The sequence below is a fragment of the Macadamia integrifolia genome, unplaced genomic scaffold, assembly GCF_013358625.1.
Source record: "Macadamia integrifolia cultivar HAES 741 unplaced genomic scaffold, SCU_Mint_v3 scaffold1845, whole genome shotgun sequence".
NCBI classification, from domain to species: Eukaryota; Viridiplantae; Streptophyta; class Magnoliopsida; order Proteales; family Proteaceae; genus Macadamia; species Macadamia integrifolia.
The window spans coordinates 84,754-107,782 of NW_024868382.1; the positions used below are offsets into that span (position 1 = coordinate 84,754).

General features: G+C 36.5%; 2 protein-coding genes across 3 annotated transcripts in view; both read right to left on the reverse strand.

Moving 5' to 3' along the window:
• LOC122064985 (phosphoinositide phosphatase SAC6-like) overlaps positions 1-16,660 on the reverse strand; it is a 39,402-nt gene extending 22,742 nt beyond the window's left edge. The window contains exons 1-12 of one of the 2 annotated variants that reach the window (XM_042628779.1): positions 16,400-16,660; positions 15,012-15,161; positions 14,818-14,901; positions 10,371-10,498; positions 10,196-10,287; positions 8,594-8,651; positions 8,302-8,358; positions 8,161-8,194; positions 7,969-8,049; positions 2,555-2,661; positions 1,061-1,147; positions 817-894 (exon numbers count right to left, since the gene is read on the reverse strand). In XM_042628779.1, the coding sequence (XP_042484713.1) occupies positions 817-894; positions 1,061-1,147; positions 2,555-2,661; positions 7,969-8,049; positions 8,161-8,194; positions 8,302-8,358; positions 8,594-8,651; positions 10,196-10,287; positions 10,371-10,498; positions 14,818-14,901; positions 15,012-15,161; positions 16,400-16,616 (1,173 nt within the window). In that variant the 5' untranslated portion in view covers positions 16,617-16,660. Of the gene's footprint in view, positions 1-816; positions 895-1,060; positions 1,148-2,554; positions 2,662-7,968; positions 8,050-8,160; positions 8,195-8,301; positions 8,359-8,593; positions 8,652-10,195; positions 10,288-10,370; positions 10,499-14,817; positions 14,902-15,011; positions 15,162-16,222; positions 16,343-16,399 lie in introns of those variants that run through there. The other variant, XM_042628780.1, reaches the window with a different exon arrangement.
• A 3,321-nt stretch (positions 16,661-19,981) lies between these two features.
• Positions 19,982-23,029, reverse strand: part of LOC122064990 (catalase) — a 5,546-nt gene continuing 2,498 nt past the window's right edge. Inside the window, exons 4-8 of the mRNA XM_042628788.1 lie at positions 21,962-22,738; positions 21,653-21,742; positions 21,335-21,402; positions 21,152-21,245; positions 19,982-20,284 (exon numbers count right to left, since the gene is read on the reverse strand). Coding sequence (XP_042484722.1) covers positions 20,225-20,284; positions 21,152-21,245; positions 21,335-21,402; positions 21,653-21,742; positions 21,962-22,738 — 1,089 coding nt within the window. The 3' untranslated portion in view covers positions 19,982-20,224. The remainder of the gene's footprint in view (positions 20,285-21,151; positions 21,246-21,334; positions 21,403-21,652; positions 21,743-21,961; positions 22,739-23,029) is intronic.

Sequence of the window (23,029 nt, forward strand, 5' to 3'; positions counted from 1 at the left end):
AATTTTTTAAACGAGACAAAATCCACTAGTGATAACCTATTCACCCCCTCTAGGTTATCCAACATAAGGTAACTATTAGGATTTAATGAGTATGACATTCAATGTGCACTTTATAACTGCCCCTCTCACTAAAATACTAATAACAACATGATTACAATGGCAACAACAAATTAGTAATATCACCAAGGCTAATGATATGGTAATGCAATGGACCTTACACTATCTGAGCCTGCATTAAAGATGCAATCTGATCAGTACAAAGTGTGAGATCAAAGAAAATAAGTGGAGGATTTTTCTATCCCAAAACAAAACAGTTACAGTAAGCCTTCTTAAAAATATTTATTTCAGAAGCAGCAAAAGATACAAAATTTACAATTATCAATTGTTTACATTTAGATTATATGATAAAAGATCTCTTAATGTTGGCAGAACAACACCACCAGTTAAGAGATCCCTATACAGACATACTGCTCTAGAGAAAAATCAGCCAAACTGAAATGACAACTGTCATAGCACAAAATGATTGTTTACTTAAAAATATTTATGGCCTATGAATTATCATAGTTATCCATAAATCATTATGATATTCAAGTCATTGTCAGATGCATTTACTATTCCTGCATCTGACAAACCAAATCCTTAACTAAAGTAGGTATACCATAGGAGTATGTGTGACACGTCTCTTTACATTGTCTTATGAATACTCCCACCACCAATACCAACACTTTAATCACCCTCCCATACAATTCAAGAATGATGTACTGATGCAGCTAGCCTGGGAAGGCACAGAGAGAGAGAAAGCTAATCTATTTTTACCTGATTAACAAGATTAACAGCTATGACAGACCCATATCTTTTTCTTAAATCAAAAAAGTGGCGTTCTGCTACATGAGGCTGCAAGAAGCATAGTATAAAGAGTATCAGTCTCCAGCAAGGCAGCAATTCAACAGTGTAAAACAGTTTGAATTAAAAGTTGAATTGGTTATTGAATAGTGAAAGAGTTCCGTGCATTGGAAAGAGACTAAGAAACAACAATTGATAGTAACACCAAAATACTCACAGCTTCCTCAGGTCTAACAATCTCAAATTTAGGTTTATATCTCAAATCAACAATCTGCTCCCAAAGTAGGGGAATAGAGCCCCGAACCTGCAAATGAAATCAGATATTGGCATTTTACCATCAATTTTGTGCATAATCATATCATAAGACATATTAAGTACTTGGCATCCCAGATAAATTGCCCGTTCAACTGGAACCCTTGAACTGCAAATGTAATGGCAAACCAGCTTGGCATGGAAGGTGTCAGTGCTCGGTAGGGAGATTTGGGTCTCAGAGGAATTCATTTCACTTACAGATCTAGTGGGGCATATGATATATTTTATTCTCTGCTTTTCGGGAGCTTCTTGCTCCATGTAGAGGTTCTGGACCTTGCAATCTTCTTCTTTTTTTCTATCATTAGTAAAATCTTTTCTGTTGTATATCACCCCAAAACAGAAAAGAAGATTTCTAGAACTAAAAAGGGCCATTACCCAGTGCTGTTCCCACCTATGTGGTGTCCTGGGAGGAGTAGGTTTGGAGTTGGTCCTAACCTTTGGTATTTTAGTACAAAGTAGCCACCCTCAAAACTCAAATAATAAACTCTTTTCTATAAGAGTAGCCTTTACTTTCAACAGAATGTTATGAACCCTTTCAGACTGAATTCTGTTGCACATTGGCTTTTTTAGCCTCAAGGGTTTTTCCATTGCTTTTTGTGCTTCCAGTTCACAAATGAAGCATTCGAACTTAATTCTGAATATGCACCCATAAAAAATGCTGATCTTTGGTGATTTAGTGGCCGTACCAGGTAAACTATGACGTAATTCTAGGAGCATCAAATGGTTTGAATCTGGAATGAGTTCATGTGGCCAAAATCATATCAAATTTCATATAATCATATCAGCTGAACCAGCTCATATACAACCCAGACCTAGAGAGGTCAGAAATATGGATCACACCTTTGATAATTTCAGCTTCTTCTTCTAATTTTCTTTTTTCCGGATATGACAAGACTCTACCTATCCAAGATCAAGTCCAAGAAGTGACAAAGAACAGAACTCAATCCGGATCTAGTGAGCATCTTAAATGAAACTGATTTTCAAATTCAAACCTGGGTGAGATGGATATTGAATCAGATCAAATGATGGAACTGACCACTCAATTGGAAGAGGAGGCACTAACCTTTGAAAAAAAAAAGGCAGTTTAAGTGCATGTTAGGGTAATTTTATGGGGTTTTAAAAGGCAATCCAACAAAATGATTTCATTTCGAATCATCACCGGCTGTAGAGCAGGAAGCCCAGAAGCCAAGGGAGCATGGCTTCTTGCGCTTCTACAATAAAAATTAAAAAATGATTAATTATAATGAATGTACGTTTATGAACCCCCTCAATCCCAGATGCTGCCTCCAAGAAGCTGCCCCCAAAAGTTTACCCAAACATGCACTAAACACAAGGAAAAGAAATTCACCCATAAGTCCATAACAGAATTTTTTTTTTATGCAGGAAATATTAAGGTCACCTGCACAAATGATGCTGTACGTCCATTCACGTGTACAATTTGCTCACTTTCCACAAAATTGGCAACATAACCATCTGAATCAGCTCCTCTTCTCCACATTCGTGTACCTTCCAAAATAAAGTACTATAAATTACATCGGTATGAAATTATTCTCAAAATGTTCCTAATTTCGAAGTTAATTTCCAAAGCACTATATATTGACCAAAACAACTTCTCAGCTACAAGCCTACAACTAAGAAACCAAAATTGACTTCAATCCCCTCTCAAAAAGAAGTAATGACTCAAACTGATAGTTTATTTATCAAGTAGAGATGTAAACTTCAGTAACTGACATCTGAAAAAGAAACCAATATCCAATGTGCAGATTTACGAAAATCATTTCCTACAACCTTCCTCCCTCTTCCTCTTGCAAAATCAATATGCTATGCACATATTTAGGAAAAGCATCCTTGAAAGTAAAACAAGTACAGAAAAATAAGAGCCAAGTAACATCATGATGCACAAACTGTGTGCCTCCTGCCATCGGCACTGAGAATAGCATGAAATCAGAAGATAAAAATATTTATGCATGATCTCAGTCCAAGTACCAAAATATCACAACAAAAATGGTGAAAAGGCAATAATTTAGTAAGAATATAGGCAGGTGTTACCGACTCTTACACTGGTTGGATCGGCATTCAAAGGGCAATTCCATCAATATATAGAGGTTGATTTTCAGTTGAATTCCAATCTGACGGTTTTGAAATCGACGGCACCGCATCCATTTTAAAATTATTCAACTTAAACTCAATTCAACTCAGCCTTATCCCAACTAAATGGGGTTGGCTGCAAGGATCCTTTCCCCTCAATGAGCTCTATTCAAAGTCATACTTGCAACAAGGCCAAAACTATGCATGTCTTTCTCACCTTAAATTATTCGCCATTTCAAAATAAGACACGTGAGGAGATGCAGGTCACCTTAGACGAAATAAGAAAAGTGCAATGCTGGGATTTTACTGGCCTAGTTAAGCTATATGCATGTCAAACAGCCAAAGGGAAGAAACATAACACCTGACTTTTACACGCCACTTTCAGCTTGACATTAGCTATGGTAGGATGAATTTTGTGCTACATTTATCTATGACCTTGAGAGGTCAAGATTTATCATCTTGTGATAAATTTATTTTAGAAGATTGGCTATTTTATCCCTCGTCAAAAAGACCATTGTGCTAGCTACCGTTTCACCTAAACACTCAAACTGTTAGGGAAGGGCAGCGTCAATATATACATCAACACTCCCCTACACATACATGCCAAGATCATAGTTGTCACGGCGTCATGGTGACCCAAGGCGGAGGACGGGTGGTTAATCGATTTGGCCGTGAATCGCTCGCTATGGTGTTGTCATGGCGATCAAATTGCCCATGTGTTATTTTTATTTCCCCGATCAAAAACCAATCAATATTAAGCAACATCAAGTCATAAAAATCAACATAGTCACACTCACATCAAGTCATAAAAAATCAACATGACTTATTGACATTTAGAGAAATACTCTTCTTCTATAATAAGTTTTATCGGTCCAATGATTTTATTTTTAGATGAGACTTTTTGAATTAGGTATAACACAAAACTAGCTTTTCAACAAGTCTAAGATTACTTAAATCAGAGTTGTTATGACAAATTAATGTTCCGGTCAAACTTATTTTAAAGTGTGCAAATGTTGTTAAATCACCTGAATAGAAATAATTTTATTGACATCAAAACAAAAGATTATTTTATCGGACTTCTGGTTTTTAGCAATGTTTTACTATAATAAGATCTATAAAATTTTCAAAATTGAGAAAAACCTTAGCATTCGAAAGTTGAAAATCGCCCTACAACCAAAAATCCAGTTTTTATTCTTGGACTGGGGGGTTGACTTTTTATCCTTTTCGAATTTTATTTTTAAACTATTTTTATTGAATTCAAATAGGGGGTATTTTCTTATTTATGAACAATATCTTAAGAAAATGAAATAACAAAATATAAAATCATTTACTTATAAATAGGGGCAAAAAATATACAGGCAAACCGCCTGGATGCCAAGGAGGCGCCTTGCAACACCTTGACATTTATGGCCAAGATCCCATGGTCCATGCACGTGGACCTCACGTGGCATTTCCTTCGCGCGGCTGAGGGAGAAGAAATGTCAAGAAAAACCTTCCAATGCACTTTTAAAGAGTCGAACACTCAACCTCCCTTCTTTAATACAATGTCAGTTACTGTTTCACCTTAATTCTCGAACTATTAGAGAAGGGCAGAGTCCATGTATACATCAACACATTGATGTGACCAATATTACTAGGCTTCTTAAAAGAAAAAGTGGGGTTACTATAAACTATTTTCCCAATTAAAATAAGAAAATTTTGTTTTCTTTATACAAAATTGAAGTTCTCATCCCTTCCCATCTACAAACAGAGGTTGTCAAAACTAGAAATTGGCTAATCTTTTGTACCACCTAGTGAATAATAAAACATAACAGTGAGGCATATGGCTAATTTTGTTTGCAATGGCTTGGCTAATATAGCTACCAAATGCAGTCCCTTTGAGATTGTGACTGTAATACCAAAGTTCAAAAACTCGGAAAAATCTTGCCGAAATTTCAAAAATTTCGGTGATTTCAACATGGCCGACACAGAATGTCACATAAATCCGGGATTCAACATTGTTTTAGTCAAAATAAGTCATTTCGGTATAATTCAGTCATTTTGGTCGAAATTTCGATCATTTTGGTGAAATTTGGTCGAAATGTACTGTAAATGTCATACAGTACATTTAGTTGTTTTACTTGCTTTTTCTGTCTTCTACTATGGAAATATTGAGTAGAATAGGTAATAGTACACAAGGTATACAATAGGGTTCTGTGCATACTGCCAACCACAGGTGTAAATCAAAGCCACCACTTTGTGTGATTTTTCTTGCAATGTAATGGTTTACATATTTTTTTATATAGGCTAAAATAAGGTTACCCTGAAGTCTTGAAGCTTCATATGGTCGTTTGCCCCCTGAAATGGCCAACCAAAATTGATCGGAAAAATACGCAGTGTTTCAGTGAAATTTCAGCCATTTCGGTCAGGCTGAAGCAAGACCGAAATTAAAGTTTTCAAACTATGAGTAACACAGACTAAAATGCCAAATGATCTGATTCCTTTTGCCATTCAAAAGCAATAACAAGTGCCAGTGCTGATTGATTTGCTAATCACAACAAAAGGATACATGATTAGGTGTGAAGAAAACCTGCAAACACAAATCAGGCCCACAAATTCCAACATGATCCATGACAATAATTCATTGAATTCAATGATGGAGTATGGTTATGACATGTACCAGACCTGAATGTCCCCACAAAGTATTTCCAAGAAGATGCATTCAATAAATGTAGATTATCTTTAATATTAGCTATAATGCCCAAACTGGGAGACAGCTTGGGCAGAAGTTTCATCCTTAATGTTAAATATATCTCTGTAACCATTCATGATCCTTCACAAGGTAATGAGGAAACTGACAATGTTATAAAGCAGCCCAATCCTGATATGTATGAGTCAGGCTGGCTAGCGAGGAGTGTACATTGATGGGCTGTATGTAGGGCCTTATGTCATTTTTTTATTCTAGCAGTTAGTACCATATGTTTTCTGTTGCAATTTGCTTCGGTCAAATTAATTAATCATGGGAAAAAAAAATGACAATATGCATAGGTGTTTCCTATCCTTTCACTTGAAAGAGTCGAGTTCTCCCAACATGGGGAGAGATGACTGGGAAATGGATACCTTCTTAAACTGCAAGCAAGAAGGCCATCAGCCTTAAATGGAACGCCAAGTGCAAACAATTTTCCACTTCCTGGGTGTGGCGCAAAAGTCCTTCAAGCTAGGTCAATCGCCTCGAATGCCAACCACTCCAGTATAGGGGAAGGTTCTTCCACCTCTTTTTGGCTTGATAACTGGCACCCATATGGTATCCTTATCTTGAATGGGGCCAAGAACTGTTTACTCCTCTGGCCTTGCCAAGGACACTTCTGTTTCTTCCAGAACTGTTTACTCCTCTGGCATTGCCAAGGACACTTCTGTTTCTTCCATTATTTCCAACGGTTCTTGGTCTCTCCCCCTTGCTACCCCCTCCCTCTCTGCCATCTATTCCTCTCTTCTTTCCCTCCTCCTTATCGTGGAAGGGATCGAGTCATCTGGTCTCCCTCTCCCTCGATATGCTTTTCTTCCTCATCTGCTTGGCATCTACCGCGAACTCATAGACCTTCTATCCCTTGGCATAAAGTTGTTTAGTTTAAATCCTACATCCCTCGCCACAGCTTCACTATCTGGAGAGCTCTCCAACTGCCTCCCCACCCAGTCCTTTCTCATTTACCACTACATCTTTGTCCCTTCTGCCTGCTACCTGTGTTGGAATCGTACTAAAGACATCAGTCATTTCTTCTTTGAGTGCCTTTTCAAATCCACCATTTGGAAGCGTGCCCTTGCAAGATGTAGGCCTGTTAGAAGAAAAACCCTCCCCCTTATGAGAGAATGGATATGGATCGATATGACCTTTGCTAGCAACTCTATCTGCGACACTACTGGAAAGTTAACCTTTGGTGCTGCCATCAACCACATTTGGATGGAAGATAACCTTTGTAGATGAACGTCCAACTCCAAATCCTTCGATAAGATTTGAAAAACCATCTACTTTGACGTCTCCTCCAAGCTTGCCTCGATTTGTAGTCGTTCTATTGTGGACCCCCCTAGGAACAAGCTCATTATTGCTTCCTAGGGGTTACCCATGTCTCTTTTGCTTCCCCCTCCCCATAGAGTCATAGCCTCTTTTATATGTGTTGCTCCACCTTAGGAGGTCTTGTTTTTTCCCCTTAGGGCCTTGTATATCCCCCCCCCCCTTTTTTCCTTCCTTCAGTAATAAATTTCTTATTCATCCAAAAAATAAAAAACTTGGAGAACTAGGTAGCAAGGGTTTAGACAAAAGTGCAAAACAATTGTCCTTCCTAGGAAACTAACACAAAGCAGGACTAGACTTACAGAATCCTAATCCAGCCTAACTAAAACACTTAATTACCTAATCCCGTATGCCTAGCCTTTACCCATATTATAGGCTCACTACCAAAAAAAAAACCCATAGGCCCAAAAAATATATAACCTACCCAAGGGATTATTTCTAATAGAATAAGCCAATTTAGGTGATTTATCTGCATCAGTCGGGCATGGTTTCGGGTTTCCATAAAATCTCTCATGCATAAATATTATGTGATTTCAAAGGACATATTTCCATTTCAAGCATGACCTGGTCAAAGATCAATGTATAATTCCTGGATCTAAACAGGTAGTAAACCAAAAAAATCTCAAGAATTTAGAACCCAATAAAATTTCAGGAAAAGTATCTATTGTTCTATGTACCAGTTCTCCTAGTGCATCTCCGTGCAATCAGACTAACATCAATTATCTCTTTGTCAATTGCTGCTTGAAAGTTATGAAAACCTGATAAGCAGTCAAGGTATAACCTCAAAGCAAATCGCTAAATATAAGCATGAATAACTGTTGACTTCACATGACATCCAACAAAAATTAAAGCAACTCAAATAAGGATATTCCCTTGGACAACTGGAAGCACATAAGGATCAAGCTGCACAGAGGAGAAAAAAAAAATGTTGTCAGCAGCATTGACAACTGTAAAATAATCTATTGGAAGAAATGTGTGCTATATAAATATAGCATGGAAATGCATCTGACCTTGCTATCTATTAGCATCTCCAATAAGTAGTTATTCCAAAGGAACCTAGGATCTGCCTGCGGTAATACAACAGACAGACGTTAACCATATCTTAATGTGAAAAAGAGTGCTTTTATAGTTTTATGACAAATAAGGATGAATATCATCGATATAGGGATGACTATTTGTTGCACATAGAGCAACCAATAAAAAGTAGAATGCCTTTGCTTGAAAGTCAATAGTTTTCAAACACAGAAAGACAATGAAATGAGCAAACATTTGATACAATAAATTGAATCATTATTTGGTTACCTGTCTCCAAAGAGGAAGCTGCTTTGACTCATTACCCAAGTCATGCAATCGTTGAGCACTGTAGTTGAATAGCATTAGAACAAGCAATAAAAAAAAGGAGAAGAAGTGCTACAATGACACCCCTCAAAAAAACAAAAACAAAAAAAACAAAAAAAAAAGGAAGGAAACTCTTGTTGCTGCAGTTGTATGACAGTATATGTCACAGGCATAGTTGTCACGACGTCATGGCGACCCAAGGCGGTGGAGGGCTGGCTAATTGATTTGGCGGTGAATCGCCTACTATGGCGTTGTCATGGCAATCAAATCGCCCATGTGTTATTTTTTATTTTCCTTATTTTCAAAAGTTATTTTGTATGTTATAACATATACCCTATGACATAAAAAAACCAATCAACATTAAGCAACATCAAGGCATATAAATCAACATAGTCACACTCACATCAAGTCATAAAAAATAACATGACTTGTTGACATTTGGAGAAATGCTCTACTTCTATAATAAGTTTTATTAGTCAAATGATTTTATTTTTAGATAAGACTTTTTCTATTAAGTATAACACAAAACTAGCTTTCCAAAAGTCTAAGATTACTTAAATCTGAGTTTTTATGACAAAGTTATGTTCCAGTCAAACTTATTTTAAAGTGTGTGAATGTTGTTAAATCGCCTAAATGGAAATAATTTTATTGAAATCAAAACAAAAAATTATTTTACCGGACTTTTGGTTTTTAGCAATGTTTTACCATGATAAGATTTATAAAATTTTCAGAATTGAGAAAAACCTTAACATTCGAAAGTTGAAAATCGCCCTACAACCAAAAATCTAGTTTTCATTCTTGTAGGGGGGTGACTTTTTATCCTTTTAATATTTGATTTTTAAACTATTTTAATTGGATTCAAATAGGGAGTATTTGCTTATTTATGAATAATATCTTAAGTAAATGTTTTCATTTACTTAAATGGTATTTGATATAAATAAGGGCAAAAAATATAAGGCGACAGTTGCCTAGGCCCCAAGCAAACTGCCTGGACGCCAAGGCGACACCTTGACAACTAAGGTCACAGGGTAAAGGGTTTCAATAGAAAATTCAAGATATTTAATTCAACTGTTGCAATTTTATAGTGAGTAAAACTTGAGTCTGTTGTATTATGATACAATTGCAGACATTCATACCTTATGCTGTCTTACACCTCCCCCAACAAGAAAAAAAAAACACTAATGCAGTGTGATGGGATTTTAGGTTGCATCCATGAATGAAGGTTCTAAACATAGAATGTCAATTGGGAGCAAGTTCATTATGAAAAAATTTTCCATAGAAATACAGCAACAGAAATTTTGAAGCTGATTGCTGTACGTCATGTAGGGAAAGGAGGGAAAAACAAAACAAAAACTGAAGAGACTGGGACTAACAAGTGAAAACAACAAGGTGTCTGTTTATGAGGTAGAAAGCAAGCCCCTCCTAATGACCCAACTAATACACAAATTGGCAGCAGAAAGCATAAGTAAGAATGTATAGTCAGTTTCCACATCTGACACAAATGTTGTTAGCTAGATTTCATCCACAGCTAAGGGAGAGGTCATATTAAGATGAAAAATGGCTCACCTGAGTGTTAAATTGACATCATAGGAGAAGTACAGACCAGAAGTCCTTTCTGCAGCATTTAGGAGCACAGAAAACTCAGTCTCCATCTTTTTCTGTCAAAGGTAATAAAATGACTAAGTTTCAAATAGACCAATCCATCATAGGGGGAAACAAGGTTAGGAAATTGTAACTTTACCTGATCTGTAGGGGAATTTTTTAGAGAATGATCACATGGTAAAATCTTTAAACCAGAAACTTTGTAGATAGGATGCCCCAAATAAGATCCAACTTGTTCACACCCTGTTATCACAAGCACATACGACCCTACAAATACAGAGAGAGAACAGATTAAGGCCAAAGTAACTAAACAGACTGCAATTCCAGCTGTAAAATGATTATTGATTGTGGACTCAAAGTCTCAAACTACAACATGAAAGTTAAGTTCCAAAAGTTTGAATGACTGCAGATATCTCTGTGTGCATATTCCCATACCTGGACAAGTTTGAGTGGCATGAATCATTTATTTAGTTAATGCAGAGCTTGATTACCCAGAAAAAAAAGTACTTATTGAATCAGTCAGACTCTTATGTTTCCAATACATCCTCATCTAACCAATTCAATGATAAAACAAATTTCCATTAGATTCACAAACATGAAGTAGTATTCTGTGCAGTAGGCTTCCTTATAACTTGAGTTTGGCCTCTGGGTCTTGTATATCCCCCCCCCCTCTTCGTTGTCCCCCTTTTATAAAATTATACATTCATCCTAAAAAAAAAACTTGAGTTTGTGTGTAAATGTTTTTGATGGAGACATCAAGGTGTACAGACGCAAGAAGAAGAAGAATCAGCCATCTTTGTGGCTGGAAGAATGGAAAGTAGAAGAAGAAAGAAGAAGAAGGAAAAGGAGGAAGAAAAAGAGGCTCGATCCAGCCTTCCCAGTGCTGGATCGAGTCCCTCTCTCTCTTTCCAGATCTCAGCAAATCTTGTGGGCCCCATTAGTTGTTAGTTTAGTAGTTTATTTTTAGAATATTCTTTTCCTTGTTAGTCTTTTAATTAATTAGGAAACTAAATTACTAGTTGTTAGTTTTTAGGAAGTCTTTATTTACTTTCTAATTGACCTTTTTTTATTTTTAGTAACTAAGTTTATCATTTATTTAGTGGCCTAGGCCACGATGGAATTAATGAAAATTATTGAAAGCAGCCTTTGAGCAAACCTCCCCACCCCTCTCATGATTCTCTCCCTCTCGTTAATCCCTCTCTTTTCCCCTCTCTCGGTTCCTCTCTTTCTCGCCCCCTTTCTTTTTCTCAGTTTCTACTCCTCTCCCTCTTTCTCTTGGCTGTCTCAATATTGCAGCCTCTCTATTTTTTTTCTGGTATTATTGTTGAAGACAGGTGCTCCTCCCTCAAGCAGCCAAGGATCGACCAAAGTACCATTGTCTTCCTGCAATAATGTTAGGGATACTGCTGCCTCTTTTTCAAGCAATCGAAGACTGGATGCTGCACTTTATGCTCTGTACTATTGTCAATAAAGGCTGTCCTCCCTTCAAGCAAACAAGAGCTGCAATAATTCTGGATGGTTTTCTTCTACAGCACTCAATCTGGGCAGCAATCCTCAATCTCGGTAGACCTCAATTTTTTCTTCTCTTCTCTGTTTGGACAGTGGACAGGTAAGTAATTAAACTAAACCCCCCACCCTCATTAATCCCCTGTTATATGTTTACAATCCATTATCATTGAAACCAGCCCTTGCCCCTTCATTTATGCCTGTTTTAGCTACTGTTTTAAGACATTTCTTCATTGTTATATCTCCAAAACCCTTGCAAATTTTCTATTTTAGTTGGCTGCTAGAGAACATTGATTGTTTGCATATCTTATTTGGTGTCTAGATTGATTTGTGCTGAACCTAACATTCGCATGACGTTTGTTACCTTTCCCATGTCCCCACTTGAAGCTTTAGTAAGTTATTATGTGTTTTTCCGCTTAGATTGATATTGCTCTTGGCTACATGTTGATTTGTCTTTATTTATTGCATGTTGAATCTTGTTTTGTTGAGCATATCTAAATCCCAACCTAATCCCAAATTCCCAAGACCCCCTTAAGTTTGTCTTACCTTAATTGAGTCACTCTAGTAGGGACCCTAGTCTTCTAGGAAATCCCCTACATCAGTTTTCCTCTTTTTTCCCCCTCCCTTTTACTTCATCCCTGAAACCATTGTTGTTTCAAGCATATATTACCTGCTGAAAGCATTTGTTGGCACTCCTACTTGTCTCTCAATCAGGCTCTTTTAAAAACAATTATTCAAACTCTAATTTGTCCCATAACCTTTTATTCCTCATTCAAATTTTGAAAGCCATGGGTCCTAGCAAGCTCATATGTGGACCCCATTTTCAAATATAAAGACCGCGTAGCTGTCTACATCATGAAGAGTCCAAACTGAACATAAAAAAATATTGGTTTATTATCCAACCTGAAAAGAAGAGGAAATTTCATTGGACAACCAATATTCCACTATAAAAGCATCAAAATTTTATTTCATAATAGTTAGGCATTTAATATATTAGGCAAATGCAAAATATAAAGAAAGAATGAATTGTTTAACCTAGAAAATTTTTCAAACCTTGCACTGATTTAAAGCGGACCCCGTAATAGCTCTGGATAGCAGCCCATCCCTAAGCCACAAGCATGGTCTCAGACCCACACCTAATTTCCAGCCAGGTCCAAAAGATGGATCCAAGCCCATCACTGAGGCTAGATATGTTGGTTGAAGGGCACCCATTGGCCACCCTACTTGTCAAATATATGAAATCATACATCTTCTATAACCCATAAAATCAATACTTTGAACGTGGCACTGATTTAGTATTGCACTTAGAACCCTCTGGCAAAAAGGAGCTCCCAAGGATGGGTGTACACAAACCGCATGGAAGGCTACTTCATGACCAATTCTCAGATATGCAAGCGCTCATCAACAAAATCAGCACTCAAGTACAGCCAATTGGGGAGCCACCAATGAATCCTCCAGTGATGCACCACCAGTTTCCTTTGATCACCTCAAGATTCACAATGGACATTGTTATCCCCATTTGCCAGTCACCACAGATGAAATGGTCACGTGGACTTTGATGAATTTTCTTTGGTATTCTTTGGGAAACGCAGACTTCGGGCATAGGACAAGTTATTAGATTATGGAATGGTTCAATAGCTGGGACATTTTGAGGCTACTGGAAGAGGGAGATTCTTCTAGTCTCTTTAGCATTGGTTCTTTCTTTGATCTAATAAACTATTATTTATCAAGAAAATAGAAATCATGTACTGACCTCAAAGGAGATGGGATTGTATATAAGCATAGCTAACTTCTGTGCTTTCAAAGATATAGTCTCTCTAGCTCTGAATGTCTATCTTGTACTATCTATCTTTTCCTTTTTTTTGGTACTCCATCCCCGTATTCCCATATATTTACCAAACACATCCTTTTCCAATGTAGGGGGTCAGAAGTGTCATGAAGTAGATCATTCAATCTATAACATAGCTTTGGTGGATCTATTACTTTATCAAAAAGCCTTCTTAATACCTTACTCGATAACTTCTTGCTACACAAGTTTACGCTCTCACAACAGCAAGTGAAACTATATGGAAGATGAAAATGCCTTTTATAATTATATTATGTGAGTGTATGAATGACAACTTTTAATTGCTTCTTGTCATATTCTAAAAAGTTCTTTAAGTTAGGGGTTTTTAAAAATAATTTGAAAGTGATGTATCATTATGTCATTTTCAAAAGGTATCATTATCATGCACATATTTTGAGTACACATGTGAAATGACAATATTTACCCTCGTTGAAGAAAAAAATTGCATGTAATACTAAAAAGGCAAAAAAGTCAGGTTACGAATTATTACGAAAATCCGTTATATTAAAATTGTTATTAGATGTCGAAAATAACATCTCCTAATGTTTCATTATAATATGTAGATTTTCTATGATTTCTAATCCTCCAAACTGTGCACATAATATATTCCTATATCTTTGACTTTCAATAACATAATTAGAAAACTAGAATAGATACTGAGTTATGCGAAGACTGCACTAATCATGAATTGGCTTTCATCTGTTCACATCAAGCTCAGACCACCTGAGAGCTTGAAATGACAATCTATTGAAACCATCAGTTATTGCCCGTAGTTCATGGCAATTACATATTGTAAGAGCTCAATCATGCAGGTAAATAATATTGGCTAGGGCAGTTTTATTTATAGAAAATGATGTGAGAGTTAAGACGGAAATAAGCACGGCATTTTACAAGTATTTGTAAAATGGTTCTCTCAAACCTTTCTCCCCTTTTGAGAGTATATATATATATATATATATATATTTAAGACAATACTCACTCTTTAACAACACTAAATGAAATCTATTGATGCATGTGAGCGCATTGTAGCTGCAGAGGTCCGTACAGACTATGAGTTTAATTCATGTATCAGACTGAATATGGCCAAACAAATGAATGAAAATAAACATGAGCATCACAAATTTATGCTGATGATGTATATATTTATAGGGATTACCCAAAAATAAGAAGAAGAAATCCATATCACCATAGACAGAACAGTTTGATATATTTTGGATTTGTAACAGAAATGTACCTGCCAAGAGTTTCAACACTCCAATTACACCAAAAATTGTTTGAATTTTTGGAGCCCGAACAGAACTGCAGTAAGGAATCTCATCTGCAGAAGACAACAAATCAATGATTTTGAATTTACCCAACAAATAATGAAAAAAATAGAACTAATTTCATTAGCTGCTTCAAATTAAAAGAGACAAGTAGATAGCTAACCAATTGGATTCATCGACCCATCCACCCGGCTAATTGCTAAACAAGAACTAGAAGACCCATCTGTTGGCTCAACAACAAACTGATCTGGGAATTCCCATAGTCGCATTCGTGTGTGAAGCTTAAGCGTGGAATCAACCTTCTCCATTGTAACTAGAACACAATTCATGGCGGGGAAAAGAGAAACAAGTAAATATGAGACTATAACATTTTATTTTTATTTTTATTATTTAAATGGAAAAATGAAACCTAGATAGAAAATGGAAATTTCCATACATGAGTTGATGAAAAATAGGAAGAAGAGTAGTTGAATTAGGAAAAGATTATGCCTTCAGGTAACAAAATCAGAGTAAAAGCCTCCAACAAAGAAATGAAGAAAATAACAAGAAACTAGAAAGGTTTATTCTCATATTGTAGGGGGGGGGGAAATGAATACAAAAACCATTATTACCATTAAAGCTAAATATTTTCCTTGGAAACTCAAAAGAATACTCAATGAAAGCATACATAAAGGGATAAAATCAACTAGCATATCGCATTACCTATGAGAGATGTAATACAGATTCCTATTATGTTCATGAATTGCAAATAAGAAGCAAAGTTGTTTTCTCTTGGGGCTTAAACATAAAACATAATACAATTTTGTATAGATCATCCAGGTGTAAGATTCTGTCCATCCCATGAACTGGTAAGGGCCAATACAAAACTCCAACAGAGAGAGAGAGAGAGAGAGAGAGATTCCTCGACCAAACCAAACAGTGGAAAAGAGAGAATTAAAAAGCACTCATAGATAGGTATGTTATACAGGATCGCAAACATGTGTATAGGTTCAGCTTAACATTACATTGGATTAACCAAAAGATACAGAATCATGTAGAACAAATATTCAAAAGTTCATATAGGACAGATGGTCACTGAACCAAGTACTAAAGTCTGAAAGCATAAAACAAACAATCCAACTTCTCCAGATCATTTTGGAGTCATAATTAGAAGAAACATTTCAAAATTGCCCCACTAAAATAACTTATCTGTGGATTAACTCATTAACATAAGAGAACATCAGCTAAGAGCGACAGCCAAATAAAGAAAGCAAACATATAAGACTTCACAGATAACAAATCCTCTCCTCCAATTTAGTTTCAGAATAAATCACTACAGATCCTCACATAGAAACATATCATCTGAATTAGAACATTAGCGTAAACCAGAAATACCTGTAATTAACTTCTCAACTCTTTCAACACAGACCAGATCACATGATACCAAAAAGAAAGGGAATAATGAACAGCAAATCACATTTCGTGATTTCTTCGCTTTCAAAGGTAGAAAAATTGATTTCAAACAGATAAAAGAAGGGAAAAAAAAACGAAAGAAGAAGAGACAGGAAATACCTAGAGGCAGAAACGAATGCGAATTCCTCACCCTGGAAACTCGTCGATGGTTATTGCAGAGAAGGCGAGAAAGAAGTTGAGGTTGTCTTGAACGGATATTAAGAGAGAAGCGAAGAGAAGGAGAAAAACAAGGGCTCGGATCGGGAATGTTGGATCTGAAGAAACTCAGACTTGTGTGGTCCGGGGTTCCCGTGCACAATAGCCCTAACGAGAGCATGCAACGCTGTATCTGAAAAAGGAAACTGGGAGGGTAGACGAGGCCGTCGTGGTTTCGTGCCGAGCCGGCTCCTATTTTTAAAAATAATATTTTTTTGTTGGTAGGACCCCCTTGCCTTTAGATTAGAATCTAACCTATAGTATTCTACAAAAGTGGGTCCCATTGTTTGAAGCCACTTTAACGGTCATTTTTTATTTAGGGTTCTTTCGGAATCATATCTGTAACACGTTCGTCATTTACTCGTCAATTTTTTGGGATTAAACACCCTAGCCCCAGGGAGGGTTTTAGGTATCGGGATCACTTGATCAGATGGCCAATATTGATACCAGCCTGATATCGGACTTTCTCTAAGGGGCAAAAGCTTCCGATCTTTGTCTAATACGGTTGATTCGCATCAATATCGGTATGCTAACACCGATACGACGCTACAACCATACGAACCTTTAGATTTTTTTTCATTCATGAGAGAAAAATCTAGAATGTAAGGTAGACCACACAGTTAAATTAGGATCCCATATTTGGCACTCAACCAATAGCCAGTGTTCTATTCCCAATCGATGATCGGGAATCAGGATGTGTTTAGATGATATGCCACATAGTAGAAATAGGAGTACCCGCAGTTGCACTTGCCATTCATTTTGTTGTAATCGCATTTACAATGTTTTTATTCCGTATGATCCTTATTTACAGATTAAATTGTATATATGGTCTCATTTTTAAGGTCCTCCTTTCTTTTCTTTTTTTTGTTGAATTTTTAAGGGTCCTTCTAGGTGTCATTATGGCTAATGAAGTATATCGATTCATTATTTGTTACTTGATAATGTATAGGTTAGTTCATGTGATAGAGGATTCCACATATGTCTTAATAGTAATTTTTTAATTCCAAGTAAATATAGAAAGTTGTCCAAACTTTGATTCATTTTTATAGTGAAGCCACCAAAATGTTGTAAAAAATATATATGAAAATTAATATAAAATATAAAATAGTATCTTTTATAATTTTAACTACTTCCTCTACTCGTTTTAAGATAAATTTATACCAATGAGATGCTTGACTAACCAATGCACTAATATACTGTTATGTGGCAGAAAATGAAATGTTATACTTTTTTTTTTTCACTAATGAAATGTTATGCTTCACTTGTTTAGTGACGGGAAATAAAACCCTTTCTTAATAAGAGGAGGTTTCCCTGAGACTACGGTGAACGAGTATCAATTCTCCATGCCTATCAACATTGTACAATAGAGGGGGTCACATTAGGACCTACCTTCACCAAGTGGTGAAGAAAACCTTGTCCTTTTAAATATGGATAATTTTCTCCATTATCCACACAAATCCCTCGTCGTCGCAACACATGGGATTCAACTGTATTATACTCTTTGTTTCCCCCTCTCCTTATAGTGGCACAAGCCTCACCTCCCAGACCAAACCTACTATGATTTGATCCATGGTCTCCTTTATCAACAACAAATACCTTGCCAGTCTATTCGTTGTGGGGAATCAATGCTTTGGGCTGAATAGAGCTGACCTCTTTCTCCAGCGCATGTTAGCTTAGTTGCGCTCAATAGGCTGGTACCTTTTACTAAAATGGCTTTCCTAGGAGCTAACACAACTCTTTGATTTTATGATACTTCCTGGTATCAAACCAAGGGGTGGCAAGAGGAAATTTTGAAAGGATCCATTAAAAAAATATGGGCAAGAGATCATTGCCTTGTCACGTTGCCCTAACACCAATGTGGGGCCCAATGAGAGCAACCCCAGATCAAGGCATCAATATGAATAGGATTTTTTATTTTCCAAGGTCGGGCGGTAATTTTGCACGCCCCTATATCTGGCATAGGGCCACGTGATCAAGCAACTTTCTTTTTTCCAAAAACTGTATATGGATAAATTCCATACGGAAAGGGTCCATCCACGCCATTGTAGAAACATTTTCTACATGCTATGCCATGGAAAAAAACAATGTGGCTATTTTGATTTTTGGATAGAGAATTCTATGTTTGAATTAGCCACGTATCAAATATCAAAGTGATCAGGTATATAAAAGATTTAAGGATCTACTTTTTCATAAAAAATTAAACCCCATCTAATATGCTATATATATATATATGGTAATTGTTGGCTTTTAAAATAAACATAAAGGAAAGGTTCCCACCACCAAAGTCTCGAGTCTCTAGACCAATCCATCAACTATAAAAGCTTGAATAGAAATAAGAAGAGATGCCAATTAGTGAAGGGCATCGAGATGCCACAACGCAAATAGATATTGATGTTTAGAAGATGCCAGCATAGCAGACATAGCGTGCTGGTAAAGAGGGTCGCCAATCCTCAGTCGTCAAGCCTCTTGGAATTCGGATTCTCTACCCACGTGGGAGACCACCAGTGAAATGGAATCTCTCTTATCTCATTGGTGCTTTTCCATGTGGGTGAGGTACCCAACGTGTGTAGAGAATTTGGACTTGGTCTTTTTTAATCGATTCCTCATTTTTGATATTGGTTTCACTTATGCTTACATTTAGATCGATCTTGTAACTTTCAGAAGCTTAATGGAACAACCTTATCATTACATATCATCACAAACAACAGTGACATATAAAGGTGTCAAAATGGAATTGAAACCAAGCATTAACATTGTGAAATGACTTTATAAGAATGTCATATGTTTGCTTCCAGGTTCAGTTTTGATTTACATTAGAAAAACTGACGGTTCTAAACCAAATAGGAAACTGATAAAACCAAACAAAATAGGAAACTCAATTTTTGAATTGCCTTATATTCAAGAAAGGCTGGTTCCATGTTTCCAAGGTACTTGTATTTCAAAAGTGGCTTTTAATGATGCTAGATTCTACAATATATATTGAAATAGTAAGCTTTAGTTATTGTAAACTTATTTGTTCATCCTCTCAAATTAGGTCGTAGGAGGAATCAAATTGAAGAGTACAAAAGTAAGTGATTATAAACCAACACTACAAGCCGCATTTAAACCGAAATTAAACACATTGCCAATTGGAATTCAAACCGTTTTTTTTTTTTTTTTTCTTCGAAATCAGCACTACAAACCGACATAAACAAGACAATGAAAACCGAATATAAATCAGACCGAATGCAAAACAATACTGATTTTGGTTGATTCCTTTACATGTAAACCAAAATTAAACACATTACAAATCAAAATACAGACCATTTTCCAATTTCAGCGCTACAAACCCCGTATAAACCAAATAAAAACCAAACCACATGCAAAACAATTATGATTTTGGCTGATTCCTATCCAATTCGGTTTTGATTTGCACATTGTCAAAATGTAAACTAAACCACACCAGGTTACTTGCATGATGAACTGACAAGAACTCTCAAGCACAGATGAACCAAAATTCTGCATTTTTAAACAGCATAATTATATACCAAACATCATCCTTATTACATAAACCATCATCCGGGCAACAGTCTTAACACACATGATGATCTGTTAATATATTATATATAACACGTCAATTAAAGAATTAACATCAAGTCTCCATTCAAGACACCTGACATCTTTCTATACACTGTCATCTCTTTTCCTCTCTGCAACTCTTTAGACTTCCCTTCTATGTAACACAATCCTTCACATACTTGGCTTCACATTGAGGCGAGATGCAAGCTTCTGACCCAGAGACTTGTCAGCCTGTGGATATACACCACAACAAAAAGGCATTTGAGTTTAAATCAGTAAGTGATATGTTGATCTCGTGTCATGTTAAAACAGACTACTTTTGACAAAATTTCCAAATGAAAAGAAACCTCAAGGTTAATGTTTAGACTTAGAGAGCACAATAACCCACCATCTGGTTTGATGTAAAATTCCGCAACATAAAATCTTTGAAGAAGAAAAGACCAACAGCATAACAAAATTTGAAAGTAATATTTAAATTATATAGAACATTTCATCTTGTAAAGGCACGCTTTTCTTTAAGAAAATATTTTAAAACAAAAAATATATATTCCTACTCAATGAGTGGGAAAGGTCTACTTAGAGAACATCATACAATCACATGATTGGATGTGAGTTACAAACTGAACATCAAGGTATCCATGCAGGTTGGGATTATGAAACCTCATTGGATGCTCATATATCAAAAGTTTAAAGCAGAAATTCCCGACAACACACGATTGCTACAAACTGTCTAAACTGTCAGAGAGAGAGAGAGAGAGAGAGAGAGAGAGAGAGAGAGAGAAGAAGAACAAGAAGAAAAAATGCCCTGAAACCATCCAACAATATTCATAACAAGAAGAAGAATCCTTGGAACCAACTAAAATAATTTTTTTTTTTTACCACCCTTTTTTCATTATTATTCCCTTCTAAAGTAGTCACCAAAAGGGGGAAAAGGAATTTTTATTTTAAATTAGGTTCTTTTTGGTATCACCTACTTCTTATTTCATTCCACCTTTCTATAGCACAACATAGAACTGTAAAAGTAGATATACTGCCTTTATAAAAAGAGTGCACACAGCAAGAGTGAGAATTAATATGTACAGATGTCTCAACTCTCACCTGAGTCCAGTATGAGATCCAGATACTGCAGATCTCGTGTGTGACCCTTGGGTCAGATAATGCATCCACCCATCGACAAACAAAACGCTCTTGCCTGCCAACAGATTAAAGAAAAAAGGCCAAAACACGTTAGATTTCGACTATTCATTCACATTCATAATAGTGGTGGTGCAGGCACAGTACCTGGCTGGATCAAAGGATCGGTATCTCTCTCCAGGCTGCTTGAAATTGTTCTCCTTCTCTATTATAACCTGTTTTCAGCATAAGAATACTAATCAGTCAACCATCAGACATTTTTTCTGTCAATAGGGCGTTACGAAAGCAATGTACCATATTAAGAAATCAAAAGTGCTACCCAGAAAAGGACAAAAGTCTCATTGTCATCATGAAGGAAAATAAAACAAATAAACTGGTTTTAATGGAGTGGCATTACTAGGGGGGAGGAAGAAAATAGAGCCGAAACAATAGAAATTTGAAACCAGGCTAACGTTAGATATTGACCTTACTGCGTCTCCCAGTCAATACAGCTGATGGGATGGGGAATTGCTCAGCATGACGAACAGGATCAAACCTTGAAGGGAAGTAATTGACCTGGAAATCACTACTCATCAGAAAACGGATCACTTTGACACAATATTTAAATAAATAAAAAATAAAAATCATGGCATCTTGAGCCCTTCATTTGTCATACACCAATCTCAGGGAATATTGCTGAATTAGTAATAAAACTACTCGAGATGCATGAACATTATTTCAGATTCAACTAGCAGATTCCTTCTGAAATGAACAATAGAAGAAAGAAAGGAGTACCTCCTCGTCCCTGTGCATAAAATTCATGAAACCTTCATGGTGGTTGTTATGCTGTGCACACTTGGGAGCATTTGGTGGAAGCATCAGATAGTTTGGCCCAAGGCGGTGCCTCTGTGTATCTGCATAGGAGAAGATACGTGTCTGGAGCAACTTATCATCTGAATAATATATACCAGGTACCACAATAGCAGGGCAGAAAGCAAGCTGCTCGTTCTCTGCAAAGAAGTTATCAATGTTCTTGTTCAAGACCAAGCGACCCACTGGTTGCAGTGGCAGGATGTCCTCTGGCCAGTACTTCGTCACATCAAGTGGGTCAAAATCAAATTTATCCTCGTGCTCTGGATCAATTGTCTGGATGAAAAGCTTCCACTCAGGATAGTTACCAGCCTGAATTGAATCATAGAGATCCTTGGTGGCATGACTGTGATTAGTTCCTCCAACCCTAACAGCCTCATCATCCAACAAACACTTGACCCCACAAGTGGGTCTCCAGTGGAATTTTACATAATGCACTTTCCCAGCCTTGTTGACGAGAGTATAAGTGTTGACACCAGAACCGTCCATATGTCTGTAATCCTGTGGAATACCAACATCATCAAAGAGGAAGCTGAACATGTGCAAGCTTTCTGGGACGTGAGAGAAGAAGTCAAGGATCCTCCAATTCTCCTGGATGTGAGTCTTAGGGTTGGGTTTGAGGGCATGGACCATGTCAGGGAACTTCATTCCATCACGTACAAAGAACACAGGGAAATTGTTTCCAACTAGATCAAAATTACCCTGAATACCACAAAATAAAAAAGAGGGGATAAAAAAGCATTAATATTGATCGACAGCAAGCACCAATTAGTTAGATATTCACTTAACAATGTAACCCATCCATTATATTATTTGTTTAACAGAAAAAAAAATATATTATATTTATTTATTCCAACAGTACAGAATTATTTGCTCTTTAATTTTAGAAGGCCAATATGGGTGACTTCCTTGTTGATAAATGCTCCCTTTGGAACAGAAAATGATCTAAACTAGAAAAGTAATGTAAATGTAGGAAGAAACCTACACACACAC